The 19,270-nt window shown below is 37.9% G+C and overlaps 1 protein-coding gene across 10 annotated transcripts in view; it reads right to left on the reverse strand.

Moving 5' to 3' along the window:
* GRIA4 (glutamate ionotropic receptor AMPA type subunit 4) overlaps positions 1-19,270 on the reverse strand; it is a 218,705-nt gene that overhangs the window by 140,924 nt on the left and 58,511 nt on the right. For all 10 annotated transcript variants that reach the window (XR_001875005.1, XM_017816029.1, XM_017816031.1 and 7 more), the window contains exon 3: positions 3,884-4,123. Coding sequence is in view for 9 of the 10 variants with exons in the window: in XM_017816029.1 (XP_017671518.1) it covers positions 3,884-4,123 (240 nt within the window). In the remaining variant the exon portion in view is untranslated. The remainder of the gene's footprint in view (positions 1-3,883; positions 4,124-19,270) is intronic.

Consider the following 19,270-nt stretch of genomic DNA (forward strand, 5'->3'; position numbering starts at 1 on the left):
GGCACTTTGCTGTTAATATTAATTGTATTAAGCACTGGGTCATAATTAAACCTTTTTGTGGAAGCAGGGCAAGAGAAAGAGGAATGTATTGAAATAAAAGTACCCTTCAGTCTTTAGCTTCCGGTGTCACTCTCTCCTTGCTCACTTTCCCCTGTTAAATAATGAGCTGAATTTTCCTTCATCTTTCTCTTAGGTCTAATGCCTTCTGAAAAACCTGCTCTCCTTTTCTATAATGTCCCCTGCTAGATCCAATTAATTTTGTATTTTTGCCATTCTTCCTAGTATCTGCATCCTGTCACAGGACAGTGATTTTCCAGACTGTGAGTTTGGCAGAACATCAGAAAGGAAGGTTTAACATAATAGCTGAAGTCACCACCTCATCAGAGTTTGTGAGGTCCAAGACTACTATATGGTGTAAATTCCAGAGCAGTAAGTGGGAACAACACGGAGAGTTTCGACAAAAGTGCATTCCTGACCTGAAATGAAATGTTAACATAGATGCTCCCAGTGGCAAAGAGTTGAACGGAATGATACAGCAGAGAAACCTAACTCAGTAATAGTACTTAATTCTTCAACCCCTAAGAGCAAGTAGTAATTGTATGCAACCAAACCAAGAAACAAGGAGGATGGAAAAGCTCCAGGAGAGCAGGTCTGAAAACAACATGCATTTGCCCACCACTGCTGATGAAGGCTTGCCTAAGTTAATGTCATCATACTGCCTTCTGCCAAGGATTTCTGCCTTTTACAGTACTGATAGCTGCTAAATACTGCCTTCTTCACAGACACCTACTGTGTTGGGCTGGAATCTATGCATATTGCTTACCTTCCCCCATAAGAGCTTATTCATAGCTTCCCAGTCAAGCTGCAAAGATAACTTGCAGGCCCAGTAACAAAACCAAAAGCCTGAGGGGATTCACCTTCCTTCAATTTGCTTTGAGGAGGCTGCTCAGAGAGACAGCGAGACTATCATCTGGCATGTAAAGGAAGGATCTCTGGCAAAAATCTGGACAAGGTTAATTTCAGGCCTCACTGACGAAGACCCTATGACTCAACATTAATGATTTTTTTTCTTTTTCCAGTTACTCTGTGAGTAAGAGATGATGTTTACTTTTTTTATCATATCTCAAGTCCACGTTTAAATTTTCTCGTGTAAAGGTAGTGAAAATTTATTCAGCAGTTATGTGTCTTTATATTAATCTTAATACCAAAAGATGCATTGAATCTTATTTTCTCCTGCATTAAACTGCATCACAAGACCTATTTAGAATTTGAGACACTATCCAATGTAGTGGATAGTGTCATCCCACCCTATGGGATGATGGATAGAGTTAAACCTAGAGGGGATTCAGAATTTTAAGGTAAAAAGCAGCTGCAGCTCCCTGATGGACTGAGGTTGACATGCTCCCCAGTACAACGATAAACATCTGCTCACAGAAACAGAACGGAGTGTGGAACAAAGTGGAGGCTATGTGGCCTCCCTCCATTCTAATCCCAACAGAATGGGAGAACATTGTGGTACTGAGACCATACAGTATCTGTCTGATAAGGGAGAATCAAGATGTTCTGCTGCTGAAAGCAAAAATCATGTCGAACCCCCTCCTCAGGTATCAAACCACGACCACTGCCCCCCCAATTAAATACACCAATCAGAAATAAAAGTTATTTATGACTAGAGACACTCAAACTCCACCCAAACATAAAGAAAATAGTATAAAAGTAAGTTGGGGATAGGGGGAAAGTGTGCGAAGACCTCCACCAAAACTGCTGGGATCAGTCAATAGGCTGAGTCCGTCTTCTCCCCCCCAAGAAGGACCTCTTGGGTGAGAAATATACTCTATGCGTGTTAAATGCTGCTTTTTGGAGTAGAGCTTTAGCTTGTGCTCACCCCACAGCATATTAGTTAGATTGCTTCATATCAGAGCTTGTGCTTGCTTAATGTATGTATCAGTAGATTGCTTTAAAACATATTTTTGAAGTAGACACTATCACCGACAACCTTCGAACCTTATAAATCTGTTACAATTTGTATTAATAAGAAGTGTTACTCTGTAAACTGTTCCTTGCAGTTGCCAGCAGTGGAAAACACCAGTTGCAGGACGCCCTGAGGGGTCTTGGCTCTGTTGAGTTCCCCCTAACAAAGAAGGTTGAGGTACCCTCTGATCTTGCAAATCTGCTGGCAAAGGGTCTCATTACGAGATGCTGACAGACTGCTGGGCACCAGGGTCTCAACTCTACCGAGGATACTGACAGACAAAAATCTAAACTCCCACTTTTCACATGACACACCTCCTGCATCCAAGCTGGCAAATGTCATCTCTTTATCAAAGACATGCTGATGAGTTCAGAGTTGCTGAGTTCAGTGCCATAAGAATCATTTATTAACCATGCTGCTAAAGACTGCATTTTGAAACTGTCCTTGGTGTGATACCTCATGCTTAAAAATGATGTCTCAATTTAATTAGGGGTGTGAATTTGGATGAGAAAGGTTGTGCACTCCTTCTCTTAACAATTTCCTGAACTTATAGGACCACATCTGTAATTATGTGCTTGTTTTCTTTTTACCTATAACTATATCTTGAGTAGAAATACTTCTAAATTCCACTACATTTTTCTCTTTCCAGTTATCTAATCCCAGAACTTCCTTTATGGGTCCAGCAAGAATTAAAAAAAATATTTAGTTTAAAAACAACAAACAATTATGGAACAATATAAACTTCTTCCTTCCATATTAATTTTGTTTTAAATTCAGGTATTTAGGCAGTATATCAAGCTAAAAACTCGCTAAAATTTAGTGCTTGTAGATATGAGAAAATTGACTTCTATAGCCGTACTCAAATAATTAAACAGATTTAGTTAGGTTAACATAATTCCCTCTTTCTACTGTAGAGTAATTATACTGGAATAAAGCCACTTTAATTCCAGAATATACTGTCCACATGGGAAACTATATTGAAACAGCTGTAGTAAAATAATTATTTGACTACAGCTATGCCGCTTGCTTCCCCCCTGAAAGCAAGTCATCAACATAAAAATCTTGCCTCTTTCACAGAAGCTCAGCTATGTTGGCTCAATCCTATTCCATAAACAAAGGCAGAAGGCTTTGCCAGCAGAACAAACACACAACTTGGAGTACAGATTTTACCTCTCAATTCCTCACTGAGTGGTGAGGTGTAGTAACGCACTTGTAGTTTTTTACCATTTTACCAGTTCTGAGATGCTCTGGGATGTGGAATGGAGACTGTGGATAGAGAGTGTACCCTTTTCTGTAATGAACTATGTATTTTATAAAAGTGTAGTCCAGCACAGAGAGAACTCCAGATGAAAGGAGTAGAAGATAGGCTACTGCAGCACTCTCTCCCTCTGCTGGCCTGTGGATATCTCATGCCTGGCAGGTATTGCCTCCTGCCCCCAGTACTCTGACACAGCATGAGGGTAGACCCTTTCTGTGCCTTGACCTTCCAAAGTTTGGAAGTCCCACAGGCTCACTTGCATCTTAGCTTAGACCACTGCAGATGCAGAGAAGTGGTTGTTCCTCTCTATTTCTTTGTACTGCTGTCACTTACAAAGTGAGTTGAAGAGTGAACAGTGCTGTAAAATTCTGCTTATTGAACTGTGTCTTTGTTTCACTAACATTAGTTGTTTTAGTATTCTAGACTTAAAGCACAGACTTTGGCTGGTTGTTTACATACTATGTACACGCAATATCTAATTTTTGCAGAGAAAGGAATTCTAGCTTCAGCAACACAGCTACACAGTCAGAGGTATTTCATGTCAAAGGCCCCTTAAAATTTGACTCCCCAAGCTCTCAATGGGACATAAAAATTCACAGCTCTTGCAAAAGTCATTTGAACAATAAAGATAAGAAAGCTGGGTCACAACTTACCTCGGTCCGTGTCATACAGGAAAACAAAGCGGTTCCATTCATAATGATCCAGCAAGCTCAGGAGGGCTCCCCGCAGGGATGGCCTCAGCTGCAGCACAAACTGACTCTCACCCTCTGTGGGGAAACTTGGCGTGATGAGGGAGATGTGCAAGGCGCTGCAGAATGAGGTCAAGGTATGTACTGATCTCTTGTCATATAGTCCAAAAATGGCAAAAACTCCTCTAGAATACTGGGAGCAAACTGAAAGAAATGAAAAACCAAACAAACAAGAGTTTAAGTCGTGACAGAATACGTTAACCTGTACTTACACATTCCAACATCCCCAAATTTTTAATTTGAAGATTTTCAGTTCTGCCTGTATAGCTAAATTCAATTTTCACATGTGTTTTGTTCTGGAAACCAATAAATGAATAGCTAAGTAACATTCTGCGTGTGACCTTCGGGTCCCATTCATAGAATGTTACAGTATTTAGAATTTTTGTTCTAAAATAAAATATAAAATAAATATGATGTATTTTTGCATTCAGCATATGCTGTTTTAACCATAGCTCTGCATATTATCAGACATTAAGCATTTCCATTGGCTTAAACCGAAAAGTGTTCACATTCTAAAATATGAATATCATAAAAAAAAGTTACTGACCTTGTAAGTGAAATTTGGACATTTAGAATTGTAAAAATGTAGAACCTTTGCTCCCTTTTAAGCAGGAAGCCCTTGTGGTACATTAAAACTTCTAGAGACATTGAGTAAAAACCTAGTTCATTAATAATCTCCTTGACTTTAAGAGGGCAGTTGAAGTAAAATATAGTAAGTTAGTGTGAGCAGAATTTTGCCCCAAACCTTTTATTTCTGCTCTGTGTTAATCACAAAACCAGAAAACAATTGACCTGAATATATATTCTGAGTTTTGATTTGCTCTTGGAGTCATTTAAGACATGGAGAAAGACTTTTATTGATCTCATCAGACTGGATAAGGACTTTACTGATCTATGCACATAAAAGCAGGCATAAAATCCTGCCTTTCTAATTCATAAAGGGTCTAATGAAAAACATCCCATTTTTTTTGAAGCACAAAAGAAGTTATTAAAAACTGTGTGATCATTAATAGTGTTACCTATTCCAGAATCACAGAAAATGGAGAAAGGAACAATCCATCTCGGGATCATTGCATCCATTTTCTCCTAAGTATGTATTTCCTATGCTCTCCTGTTCCAGATCCTCTCTTCTCACAATGCATTCTTTCACATACCCTAACCATGGGAAAACTTAAGACACACCCTTTTAACCAGATTATGGCCTCCTCTCTTCTAGCCTGGAGGTCACAGCCATCCTGTGATTGCAGCACAGTGAGGGTACAGTGCACATACCATTAGCAAATTCAAATCAGTTCAGCTTTAATTCTTTCATTTTACATTTACTGCATAAAGAGCTAAAAATACAATTGGTGCAATTTGGGTGATTTACCCAGTTCCGATGCCAGAACTGGAGCAAGTGGCTTGATGGCAGTTTTGGATTTTATATGCTGCTCCACTGTTATGGGCCCCATCCTAAGGATTTTCATAGCCAGATTACATATAAATAAAGCTTTTACAAAAGCTTTCCTTTCCCTAAGTTCACCTTTAGTATATTGATACACACCTCTTACAAACCCTTCTCAGTATTTTCTTTGCTGGACCATAAAACACACATTCCCTTAGACCCATCAAACAACTGGATTGACATTCCACTAATCATCTCAGGAAGCATTGTTCTGTCTTTCCCAGTTTCATCTCATCTTGCTTGAATGCAGATGACTGACATGTTGAGAGTTTCAGTTGAAGGTTTTCTGCTTCTTTTTACATTACTTCCCCATCTCTACCATATTTCTGCTGACTTATCCTACTAGGACGTTGCGTTTTTCTAAATCTGCACCTCGGTGATGGCTGATGATCATATTGGGATCAAAATCTGCTCCTTTTTCCTTCTGGGTCATTGGCAAATGATGAATTTCTGTTTATAGCATAATATTTTTATTAGTCGCTATTATTCGTTTTCCATTATGTCACATCTATTACTGTACTCCTCAAAATTATTTACTTCCACAGTTACATTCTTAGCCTGCTTATATCTATGTATTTATCTGCTTCTTCAGAAAATTCCATAATGGTACTCTGACTTTTTATCTCTGTGTCTACCGTAAAATTAGCCAACCAATATCTTCCTGCTGTAGGTGTGCTTCTCCAGCCTGGCACCTCCTCTTCTACCCCCATTTGTTGCCATCTTCTCCTTAGTTTCATTCCTGCCTTTTAACTCTCCTGTTTGTCTCTATTTTCATAAATCACTTCTCTTAAGAGCATGTCTATTTCATTTCATTCTCTTGGCAACTGGAAAATATGGATTAATCCTATACCTTCTACCTTAATAACTTCTGGTTGCATTTTATGACATTTTCTGTCTATAACCATATTTTAAAGCTTTCTTTCCATAAAACCTGTTCTATAACTTCACTGATCATACATATCACAACTCATTTAACAGCTCTACTAAGAAGTATCATTATATATTGTTATTTTATCTGTCCTTCAGCAAACCAGTTCTTGAAGAAGCAGAGAAGAAAGAGGTCATTCCCCTATTCTCATTAGTAATCACACCTCTTTTAAGGTCAACATTCTCCTTGAGTGAAAATCAATGTGAAGTATCTATTAGTTTTAAGTCTCCAACTAGATTTTCCTGCTTTTCTGTCCCATCATCAATATAGAACAGCTTCAATTATTTTCCTATTTCCTGTATTTTTATTTAAATATGTAAATGACCTTCTGCTGTCATTTAAAAGTCCTCTAGAAGTTTCATTTTTCAGTGAAAATCCTAACTAAGCCTCTCATTTCTGTAGCAAATGTCCTTTATACTCTCTCTTTTTTTTCAACACAATCTTTCTTATTAATAATCCTTTTTAAATACTTATTTCTTATATCTTCCTTGTATAATCATTCATTCAGTTCTGGAGTCACATCCTCCATGCTAGTTTCCTCTGCAAAGGAATTTCTCAGTGTTTTAAAAGTATTTCCGTGAGGATATGGCAGGCCTCCTCTATTTTCAAACACAGTGCAGTTAACTTTGCCAACTGAAATAACTGAACACAAATCTCACATATGTAAGTGGTAGTTACTTAATGTGTTTTCTGTTTAGAGAAATTCCTTGCTAAGGCTCTATATTGTCTTCCTTCTTTGAAGCTTTACAGGGGCACAGGGTACTTTTGTAACACATGGTCCATATAGTAAAATTCCACATAATGAAAAATTCAAGAAATCAATGTCAAGCTGTGAAATTGTACACGTAGTGGAGTTAAAGCTCAAATTCATTCTCAGGATGAAGAAAAAAGTAAAACCTGAAATTTCATTAAATAACATTATATGACCTTACAGTACTTTTAACTAAAAGTATGAGAATAATAGTTCTTCATGTTCAAAGCAAACTATCCTTGCTACAGTCTACATCCAAATTGATAAAACATTATCTGAATACCATTAAAGTCCTGAAATAGCCAACCCAAGAAAACTTGTACTATTATACTTGAGATGAAGACTCAGAAGTAACTGAATATTGTCTTTGTTCCTTGATAAGAAAAAAATTGCTAAGATGAAGGTTATAAGAATTTTTTCCTACTCAGTACAAAACCCACAGAGAGGAAAAATGCCTGTGACACTACAGAGATGAGGTTTAAACATATGCAGAGATCCTGCAACACTCCTGAATCAATTTTACAGTAATCAGCAGCGACCACAAAAATCAGCAAAGCCATGAGGATTTGCATTCTGACTCACTACGGTTCTCAGAAAATGCCTCCAGGCAAACATGACTACCTGGATTTCCTAATTCTTTATCCATTTCTCTTACACTTTTAAAGGCATTTTACTTATTATAAATGCACTAAATTATGCTTGGTAAAACAGTCACATATTAGCATTCTAAGAAAATTTTGTTCAAGATTTTTTCCCTCACAAATATAAAGCAATGACAAATACAATTTCATGAGCATACTTTGAAATATATTAATAATTTAAACCAGACATCTCTTCATAGCTGACAACTTACTGCCCGTACCACACATGATTTTCTCTTGCAAACTTTGCAATGCCATTGGTTTCACCAAAGATAAGATGAATGTGGAGGTCAGACTCATAGAATCATAGAATGGTTTGGGTTGTGAGGGAGCTTATAGATCAACTAGCTCCAACACTCCCTGCCATGGGCACAGACACCTTCCACTAGACCAGGTTACTCAGAGCCCTGTTCAGTCTGGTCTTGAACATCTCCAGGGATGTCCAGAACCTCCCTGGGCAAACTGTTCCAGTGACTCACCACTCTCACAATAAAGAGGTTCTTCCTAGTATCTAATCTAAAGCTACTCTAAGTTTAAAGTCATTACCCCTTGTCCTGTCACTACATGTCCTTGTAAATAGTCTCTCCATCTTTCTTTCTTGTAGGTTCCCTTCAGGTACTCGAAGGTTTCTCTAAGGTCTCCCCGGAGCCTTCTCTTCTCCAGGCTGAACCCCTGCTCTTGCAGCCTGTCTTCATAGGAGTGGTGCACCAGCCCTGGGATAACTAAGTGGCCTCCTCTGGACTTTCTCCATGTCCTTGTTTTGGAGGCCCCAGAGCTGGATGCAGTACTCCAGGTGGGGTCTCATGAAAGCAAACTAGAGGGGCAGAATCACCTCTCTGATCCTGCTGGTCACAATTCTTTTGATGTAGCCCAGGGCATGGTTGGCTTTCTGTGTAGTGAGTACACATTGCTGAAACATGATGAGCTTCTTGTCCACCAACACCTCCAAGGCTTTCTTCTCAGGGCTAGTCTCGATCCATTCTCCGCCCAGTCTGTTCCACTTGGAACAGACTCCAGAGAAGATATTGCAATGCACCTTAAATAGCCAAGAAAATCTTATTTCAGTAGTTGTAATATGAATTAAATATGTTCTATTCTAGCAGATTGAACTACGTGACAGTACCATCACTTTAAAAGAACAGGCGACTCACAGGAAAAGACATCATAATGTCAAAATGGCAAAAATTGTATACTGCAGGGTTTACTGAAACACAGTCAAGTCACATGTGGTCTTCTTTCTCTATGACAGAAGTACTTCCTAAAGCCCCTATTATTGTTCTAAAGATAAGTCCCTCACTTTAAACAGAAATCTATCTTGAAAAACAAAAAATTCCAACTTCTTCTTATTCCCAAGTTATACCCATATAGTTTTAATCCTCTAAACAATATATTTACAAAGTGAAGTCTGATAAATAAAGTACAGCTGGTCTGCCAACAATGTTAGTTCTGCTCAGCAGCAAATAGGTACCAGATATGGGTACCATACACGTAGGAATCTGGAAGACCTGCAGTCTAACATGGTAAATCCTGCTTCAGAGTCATGACTCACAAATCCTTTGTCTTCCAGGACACAGGTTCTGGAATGAGCATCTTAAAATGCTTTCCCCTATGTTTTCAGCTCCTACATGGGAAGCCCTGGCACAGTTGGTTGTTACGGATATATTGACAGACCCACTGATCTGCCATAAACACACAAACTGTGGAAGCACCAAAACTGAAAGACTCAGAGAAGTTTGCATTCTGAAGTTTTTCAGATATGAAGACAGTCTCCTCCTCCTATGCTTTCAAGATCCAAAGGGAGAGTGGGGAGTGTGATCTGTCAATAACAACTTGCCTCTGACTCTTCTAACTGCTCTCTCTGCTCCCCTAAACCAGCGCTGGATCTCCCCAAGGGGTACAGTCCTTTGCTAACTTCTCAGAATGGGTCTTTGCCATAGGCTGCAGATTTTCAAGAACTGTGACACTGTAGGTGCTCCCCATGAGCTACAATCTTTTGGGAAAAGACTGCTTCAGCATGGGTCCCCCACAGGCCACAATTCCTGTCAGAAAACCTGCTCCACCATGGGCTCCTTTCTCCACAGGGCCACAGCTCTTGTCAGGAGCCTCCTCCAGCCTGGGCTCTCCACAGGCTGCAGCTTCCTTCAGGGCACATCCACCTGCTCCAGTGTGAGGTACTTCATGGGCTGCAGGTGGATCTCTGCTCCCCTTTGGACTTTCATGGAGTGCAGACAGACAGCCTGCCTCACCAGGGTCTTAACCACAGGCTGCAGGGGGAATCTCTGCTCTGGTTCATGGTTCACCTCCTCCTCCTTTTTCTCTAAACTTGGTGTCTGCAGGGCTGTTTCTCTCACATTTTCTCACTCCTCTCTCTCACTGTTCTTATGTAGTGTTTTTTTTTCCTTTACTAAATGTGTTATCATGGAGGCACCACAGCATCACTGATAAGCTCAGTTTTGACCAGTGGCGGGTCCATTTTAAAGCTGGCTGAAAACTGGCTCTGTCCAACATGGGAGTAGCTCCTGGTGTCTTCTCACAAAGGCTGCCCCTGTAGCCCTTCCTCCCAGCCAAAATCTGTCCACAGAAAGCCAATAAACCAGGTAAACTCCGGGCAGCAACAAACTTCAAAAATGCATTTAGGGAGTCACACTTACTTGTCACCACAATAGTATATGAAGGTTTTAATTTGAGGTGTTTCTGCAATGCTGTCAGTGGTCCATGTCCTCATGGACAGTCATCTACTCTCTATTTTGTTCAACTGCTGTGCACCCGTGTATGCCAGCACTGATATAAAAAATACTTTGTGAATTTTCTCAATCTAAAGAACTCCTTCCAAGAGGAACAGCCTAGACATGCAGAGATGCAAGCTTTACATGTGAGATGAGGCACAGAAGGGAGAATCATTTAATGCAAATACGAACCCACCTCCCAAGGTCAAATGATTTATCAACTTAGATCTGTGAAAGCTCTGACACCTGAGACAAGATTAGGCAGTATTTCTAAAACAGCTTTGAGATTAGAGTTTCCTGTTAAAATAGCAAAAGATGTTTCAGTTCATTTTGCACAGATCCTCCCAACCATCTCTTCCTCCCCTGAGATCTCCAATCCACCTCCTCCTGATCCCTCCACTAACCCCCACCTCCTGGAAGAGGACACAAGGCTAGTCAGGGCTCTAAAATCAAAAGATAAGTGATCTAAATTTACCTCTCTGTAGTTTTAAACTATCTTGTACTTAAATCCAGTACAGATTTGATACACAAATGCTCTTCCTCAGTTGCGTTTGAGACTACTGAGTTAATATTAAATTATGTTGTTGCATTAAGAAAAATTCCCAGCACTGAGATCAACCTAATGAGATACCTTCATGGATTAAATCAGTGATATGGGATGACAGATAGGATTATAAAAGAGAAAACAGTGTTATGTAAAGTGGGTAGACGAAAAACATTACAGATGTATTAGACCAGTTTACTACTACTTTAAGAATAGTCTGGAATAGAATAAGATACTTTTAAATACTGTTATTCAAAATAGGGCAAAAGGGACACAAAGAGTTTCTTACAAATTATATGGTTAATACATCCAACAACATCCTACAAACCCCTATTCATGTTCTATTTATGGACCCTGCACCCTCTAAATCATCATGTACCTTTGCCTTTTGATCACAAACTTCTTCAAGCAAAATAATTATCTTGTGTTTAAGAGGCATAAATCACACATCAGGTAGCAACATACCTAAAGCATTATAACGAGACATAATATCACCTCATTAACTAAAATCAATTTATTGCTTTACAAGTTAATATATCATTAATGATTGAGGTGAACAAAAAGAGACTAAATTAACATCTTTCCAGCTTAAAAAAAAATAGAAAAAAAGAAAAAAAAAGGAATTACAAACATTACCCTCTCAAGCATTTATTCCTCTCAAACGTTTACCCTCCTATAATAGGATATTGCATAATGAAAAGTCTGGTATGTTGGATACTGAACCTCTGAAACTAAATTCATGCTCTGGAGCAAGTCATTTTGTATTCCCATGTCTCGGTTCTCAACATCTCAACTGTCTGTTCTGTTGAGGACTATACACATTTGACAGGAAGGCCGGTCTCCTATTAGGTATTTTTAAAAAGTTTAGCACCCCAATGTGTTTGAATGTTATATCTAGTGCACCTTTATCTTGAAATTTCATAGTAAATTCAACAGCAGATCCATCAAACTTGGGCACAGATAACTCATTAATGTTTTTTACTCACAGTAATGGGTTACTTCTAGTACTCTCTTTTAAGTGACTTGCCAGCTTATTTAAAAATACTCTCCTAAGATCAATGAGAATCTTGGCTTAATGTGCTAGACCAAATGGTAATTTGGGAAATGCAGTTCTGTTTGTTCAGCTGCAGATGTGAGAACATACTGCAAAACAAGATACAAACTTATTACATTTTTAAGTAATTGTTACATTTCCCGAAACCATTGCTGAGAATTTGCTCTAAAAGACTATTTCTGCTCAAAGTCAATTCCTGAAAAAATGGCAAAAAGTGATAGCGCATTTTTTGCCTATTGAATGGAAAATGGAATTGAATTAGCTTAACTAACATGCATGGTATTTTCTTCTTTTAAAATAAATTTGAACATTGTAATATAGTATTTTGTGTGCAATATCTTTTATCAGATTACTAAGCTACAGAACATTAACTTTAGAAGGTTACCATGAGAGATGCCCAAAATAACAGAGAAAAACATCGAGACCAGGGCAAGACTGTCTTGTAGATCCAACTGCTGAACTCTTCTCTGTGTTTCATATGGAGTAAGATTTTCTCTCCACAAATTAATACATTGATTAAAGCTTCCTCAAAGTCAATTCCAAAAGAATTTGTGAAACAAGCATGTGTCTCTTTGTACTTGTATAGGCACACAGGGAGAGTGGCGGGGACTGTCTCAGCTGGTTCTTACCACCCAAAATCAGGGATTTAATTTCTGAGGGTTTTTTTTCTGCCTCTAAACCAGAAAAAAGTACATTCAGAAGGCAGATCACCCCTGCTTAAAATGGGTGATAAATTAAGTGTACTGATTCATCCACTAGAAGTACCTATCTCTTTTTGGATGCAAAAGAAGACTACATAACTATGAAAAGTTTGGCACACACATTTAGATAAATACATTTAAAATTGTTTAAAAAAAAATCACTGTAGAAAAAAGTCTTTTTTTCCCCTTTCCATCCCTAGATTCCATGTGTTTTGGAGCTGTCATTCTCTGAGGCCCTCCTCATACGACCAGCACAGATCCCTTACAGGCAAGAGAGCTGCAGGTATTTCTCAGATACAGACCATGCACCTCTATTTTCCTAAAAAGTGATGACAACTCTCATTTCTTGATGAAGAACGCAAAGTAGCTTGGCCTTTCATAAATTTCTAGGAGTGAAACTGCTTTAATCTTTAAGTACTTTCTGTCTGAAAACTTCGGCACCACTAAAGTATTTTACTTTCATTAATACATAATTCCACATAATTTAAATCCAATGGAACATTTTTGCAGAACGAGATAAAAACTTCCACTGGGTTTATTTACAAAATTTCTCTTTCCGCTGTGCCTTGGCTAATCTCTTCAATAGAACACTCCTCATGAATTTCACATTTGCTGAATGCTAACAAATCTTTTCTCATTTTTAAAAACACTTTACATCTCTGTCTGTAATAAATGATCCACTCTTTATGCCTTTGTCCTCTAGTCCTGTGCACTCCATGGATCTGATATTTATAGGTTTCTGGCAATGCACATACACGTGCATATCCCCAACTCTGCCAAAACTTTCTTTTTGAAAGCTGTCCCACAGAGAATCCACATGCAGCATTTACCTTTCATAATCACATGAATGAGAATCCACATTAGTACAAAGTTCTTTTCTGGCTGTTTTTAAAAGCTGATAAAAATATCAGTAACATGTGAGACTGCCAGGCTTTTCAAAACCATAGTAGTTTTTAAAAAAGTTAAACATGAAGCTTTTGGTAGGAAGTTACTATGACACTGGCAGGTTTTCTCAAGGACAAAATGTCTACAGCTATCTCTTAATTTTTTTTTTCCTCTTTTAGGACAAAAGCTTAGAGAGGCATAACAGATTGCATGGAAATTAGACTGGACTTCAGTAAAAAACTGGCTTATGGAATCGATGGTAAAACTTCCAGGTACTTAATTGAGGTGAATATTTCAACTCAGATGCCTGTGGTGGTTAGAGTTCTTCTTGCAAAATCATATCATCTCTTCAGTTTGCCAGCTGAGGAAAAACTCATCTTCATTAAATGAATATCTAGAGAAATCATGTTTTATAACTTATCTAGATTGTCCGTACAATTAAACATTTTTTGCTGTTCACAGATTGATTCATTTCCTTACGAGATGTACTATTTCTTTCAATTCATATTTGAACTTCATCCAAACATTTCTTCGTAGAGAAAACAAATTACTTTGCAGTTTGTATTCCCCCCCCAAATGTAAGATTTTATAAAACCCGCCCCCATATCCCATTGTAATGAAACAGAACAAAAAGTATGAATTTTTTTTAAGAAGTAATCCTTTGATGGCCCACTTCTCTACAACATTAGCTTTCTTTTTTCCTTTTATCTTGAAAAGGGAGAAAATAGGCATATTTAAACAGATATTTTTCTTTCCAGAAGAAAAAGAACTGAAAAAAAAAATCAGTTTAATCAATTTTAAATGGGAGGGTATCTTATGAAGCTTGTAGTTGATTACATAAAAATAGCTTTTTATACATAGCTATGTAATCACAGATATTTTTTTACACATAAGAAGAACTATTTGTAGTTTACAGAAAAAGATAGTGATAATTTTTTCTTCCTTTTGGAGAAATACATGTTAATTTTGCAGTACTTCCACCAGCAAAACTGTCATTGACAGGAATAAACTGAATTACATTCGAGATGTGAGAGGTGAAGCCATACGACATGGCTCCTGACCTGTTTTGATGAATGCATCACCATCATTTACACCTCAAATACTGTTTTCAATTCTGGGCCCCTCACTACAAGACAAACATTGAGGCACCGGAAGGAGTCCAGATAAGGGCAACAAAGCTGGTGAAGAGTCTGGAACACAAGTCCTATGAGAAGCAGCTGAGGGAGCTGGGGTTCTTTAGTCTGGAGAAAAGGAGGTTCAGGGGTGACCTTATCACTCTCTACAAGGTCTTTTCCAGCATTAATTGTGCTACGATTCTGTAACTCACACTTTGCTTCTTTATGTTAAACATTGTGTTCTAATTTCACTGAACTGAAACAAAACATGAACTCTGCTGTAATTTGAGGAAGCATAAGAAAAGTATTTTTTAAAGCATTGCAGAAGTTTGGTACTACGCTTCCATATGACTTCAAAAGGAGACTAACCATTTAACCACTCTCTCTAACTTACGAAATATCTCTCCAGATCGCTGGAACATCTAGAAAAAGGAAGAAATAGAAATAGAAGGCAGGTAATCATGAAAGATGTGACTAACTTCGCCCAGTGTGAAGGTGACTGTGCTTAGCTGTCTGTCATTCAAACTTGAAAAAAGATGGGGATTTTCTGTCTGGTTTGTAGTTTTATATTTAGAATTAAAGCCTGTTCTTAAGAGGGGTTGCCCACTGAAGTGCAATGATCTTTGTCCAGTCCAAGCTTTTGACTGTGTCAGCTCAAGTGAGGCTGGGATTCTACTTTCTTCCCTCAGTAGCAGATTTCACACCATCAGGAGTCCCCTCACTAGCAATTTAAATCATTGCTTACTTTGATTCATACTATTGCACAAGGATATAATCTTAAATGATTCCTCCTACTTCGCTGTTTACCATGAATGAATGAAGCCATGGATTCCTCTTGACCTCAACAAGATCAAAAGACATTCATCATATAATGTTGATTAAATAACATTAAATAAAACACTGCTTTCTTGGCCACCCTTAGATCTAAGTATCTTTTAAAGAGCCAGAAAACATGGTTTCTAATTTCTGAAAACAATGTTCATGTTAAGAGGATATATGGGATGAAAATGTTACCTATTTTTCCCAATTTCCCATGGTCTAATATAAATTATTATCTTATTTACATAAAGTCTAACTTGGGAAAAAAAAGCCTTTTTGGTAATTTTTTTTTTGCTCCTAACTGAACTTTACATAAGAAGAGTTTCTGAATACTTTTGATAAAATCTGTTGTTTGTCCTTCCTTCTTTCCTTCCTTCCTTCCTTCTTTCCTTCCTCCTTCCTTCTGATGGTAGGAAGCAGAAGTTGAAACTAGAGTTACTGTTGGATAAATGGAACATGGTATCACACCATGAGATTATATACAACTTGATCAGACAGAAAAAACCTCTTCACAAGATCTAGAAATAAAATTCTGCTGCTGCCTTCTGCAGCCCATGACTGCATATTGGCAGAATAACAGTTGCTGACAAAGTGCACAAGGTTCTGCTGAAGCTACTCCCCAGTCAAGGTGTACCTTCTGAGCTGACATTTCAGAGATCACGATATATGAAGTGCCAATTGTTCTATTAGTCTTGCCACATTTCAGGACCTTGGTTTTATTTAGAGTGGATAAGAGACTTCCATGCTTCCAAGAGTTTTATTCTGTGATAGTGCAAGAGTGTTCTGAAGACTAAATAAATTTAAAAAATAATGTGAAATTTACTATGCCATGTACATCCAAAATGTACTTCATGATTATTTGGGTTGTTTCTTCTTACACATGATTGGCAATGATGGTTTCCCCAGAACACTTAGGTGCTTCTGACAGCCTAGAATTACACTATAAATTGTACCATCTTACTGTTTTTACTGCTTTTCCTAGCCTTGATCTAATGAACTGGCTAATGGTATCTGGAAGGATAGACAAGTGAAAGCCAAGGAGTTGGTAAGTTTTCACTCTAATTCACATTTAATTTCCAACAGACATGTCACTTAGCTATCCTGAGTTTTTCAATCTGAAAACCAAAGATTCTAACATTTAAGTTAGAATATAACTTCCTATAGTTGGAGTAATGAATAAAACATTTTTTCAAAGAATCACTGAGTGTAAATACCCTTATTATCCATCAGTGGCCTGCTCAGTGAGGATTCTCTGAGATTTCTTTCATCATTCTGTACTTCATATTTCATCCCTCCCTCAAAAATCCTAGGCACTATTACTCTTAACTTCACAAAACCAAAACCATCGAAAGAGATTTTCTCTCCTGCTCTTCCCAGAAATGTGGGTCTTAGCCTGTTTGGGTGACTATAGATATCTGGGAATCTTAGTTACTTTAGATGTCTCATGCTGAACTCTCAAACAGATCGTGATTTTCATAATTGTACTTGTTCCTTTGTGTTGCCTTGTTGTTTTGACCACCTCACTGCACAGAAGTTTTTCCAGCATCTTGTAGCTTGCCTGTTTTTCCCAGATGATGAAGTGATCATAGCTAAGGGATTTTTTTCAGATGTAGATTCTGTTTACTACAGACATGTAATACTAAAATGACATTAGGGAATTACTGTCTGTGGAGTACCAGAAGTCCAAAATTTAAGAAATCCTAAGCTAGACTCCTACCCTCCGCCCATTTTTCCCATGTGCCTTGCAGTTTCTTCTCTACTCATTTTATGAGAGCTTCTTCTTAGCCTGCCATGACTGTGCCAGTGGGAATCAATGGGTGGTTTAAAAATCATATATTTGGCATGGATGAGTGGAAACACGTTCCATTGTCTTCCTGTTTTTTGCCACCAAGCTGTTTTTTCTTTCTCTGAAAAACTAGTCTTTCAACTTCTTTTATGTACAAAAGGCATTTCTAAATAGCCATAGGTCTCACATAATAATTAATATAACAAGGAAAAGGAATTACCCTTCTAGAAATAAAATATAAATGAACCTTCTGACCAAGGTTATTTACAGTGAAAGCCATTCACCCTCTGAAGGGAAGACCAGCCTCATCAGATCTGAGTTCAAGACACATCCTGGCCATGTCCTGTGTTTAATGACTTCAAGCTCTAACTTCTTGATCTGAAGGCCAGGTTTCAGTGAAAGCAGCTGAAACTGGCACACAGTGTCGAATGCTGTATTTAAATGGAGTATGCTTCCTAAATATCTCTTTTCAGCTAACATAAGACAAGAAGCTTAATACATGCCTAGACACACTTGTCTATACTTCGTAAGAATATGTATGCATGTTTTCTATTCCTGTGGATCACAAATTCTTCTATTCTAATGCAAACTGTACAGCTGTTTGTTTTAAACACATAAATCTCTACTATAAAAAGATAGATGTCAGCTTAGATGTCTTTAAAAAAAATATGCAGATAAGCTAAATAAAGTATATCACTTTGTAACTGCATCTAACATTTTTGTTTTACATACTTCTCTGTGTTTAGTTTAACAAGGAGAGTTTATTTCATTTCAATTCTGGGACAAGAGATACTTATGGAATTGAATGTGCTATTGTCTGAGCGCCTAACAGTTGATAAGAAGAGAATGTTTATGTGGTCTCATAAAGCATAGTTACCACACACAAAACAATGTTTCACATGAAATAATTATGTTGTACATTTTGTTATGAATGAACACCTCTTTTGTAACTCTGTATTTATAAAACATTTAACAAAATGGTGTCTTTATCCAGAACTGAAGCTCTTAAGGGCTTCCAGACAAAAGCAGACTGCAGAACACAGGTAAAGGTTTTCAGTGCTCGGCATGACCTGTCTTCCCTTGACTCAAGTAGCCATTCTTAAACACAACACAATCTTTAAATAGGCAGAATTTGTTTAGCATACCTCATATTCTCCTCTAAGAGCAAAATTGCCAACTTGCATTAAAATCAACTGATGTCACAAAATTGAATTATTATATTCTTGACTACAGTAATGACAGTACCTTTCTTCCAACCACTGCTGTCTTTCATGCTATTCCCCAAGACATAAAAATATGGTAGCACAACTCACTGACTTAAAATCATAAACTGAAAGAAATCAAACTGCTTCTCGAAAGCTACCTGCCCATTGCTCCCCTTTGGTATGCTGTGATACAGATATTTGGGTTCCTATCCTGTGCTTGGCACAACAATCAAAAATGCTGTTTCCATCTGTCTTCCTATCACATTGTCAGTTTGTGAGCTTACAAATGAGAACAGTAATCTGTAACGCATAACAAAAAGACGGCAAAACGTATTCAGACCATTTAAGTGAGAGGGTATTGCTGGTCAAAGCCTAAAACAGCTGTCAATATTCAAGTTTTATGCACCACTTCACATCTTTCTACGTGCAATGGGTTTTCTTCATTTCACAAGAAATATACCTTCTGAAGGCAGAGATCATGACTTCTGTAGCTGGAAACCGCTCCACAAAAAGACAGAAGTGACAGAAATATGTTTTTCAGTTATCTTCATTTCTTCCTGAGTTTTCAGCTAATCCTACTTTCTCTCTGCCATGTTTTCAGGCACTGTCTTAAGTATTTCCACGATTTCACTAATTTAAAATAGGAGCACAGGCCCTCTCATTTTGTTCTCTCATATCTTTGGCAGGAATGG

This window comes from Lepidothrix coronata, unplaced genomic scaffold (genome assembly GCF_001604755.1).
Source record: "Lepidothrix coronata isolate B3197 unplaced genomic scaffold, Lepidothrix_coronata-1.0 Scaffold53, whole genome shotgun sequence".
NCBI classification, from domain to species: Eukaryota; Metazoa; Chordata; class Aves; order Passeriformes; family Pipridae; genus Lepidothrix; species Lepidothrix coronata.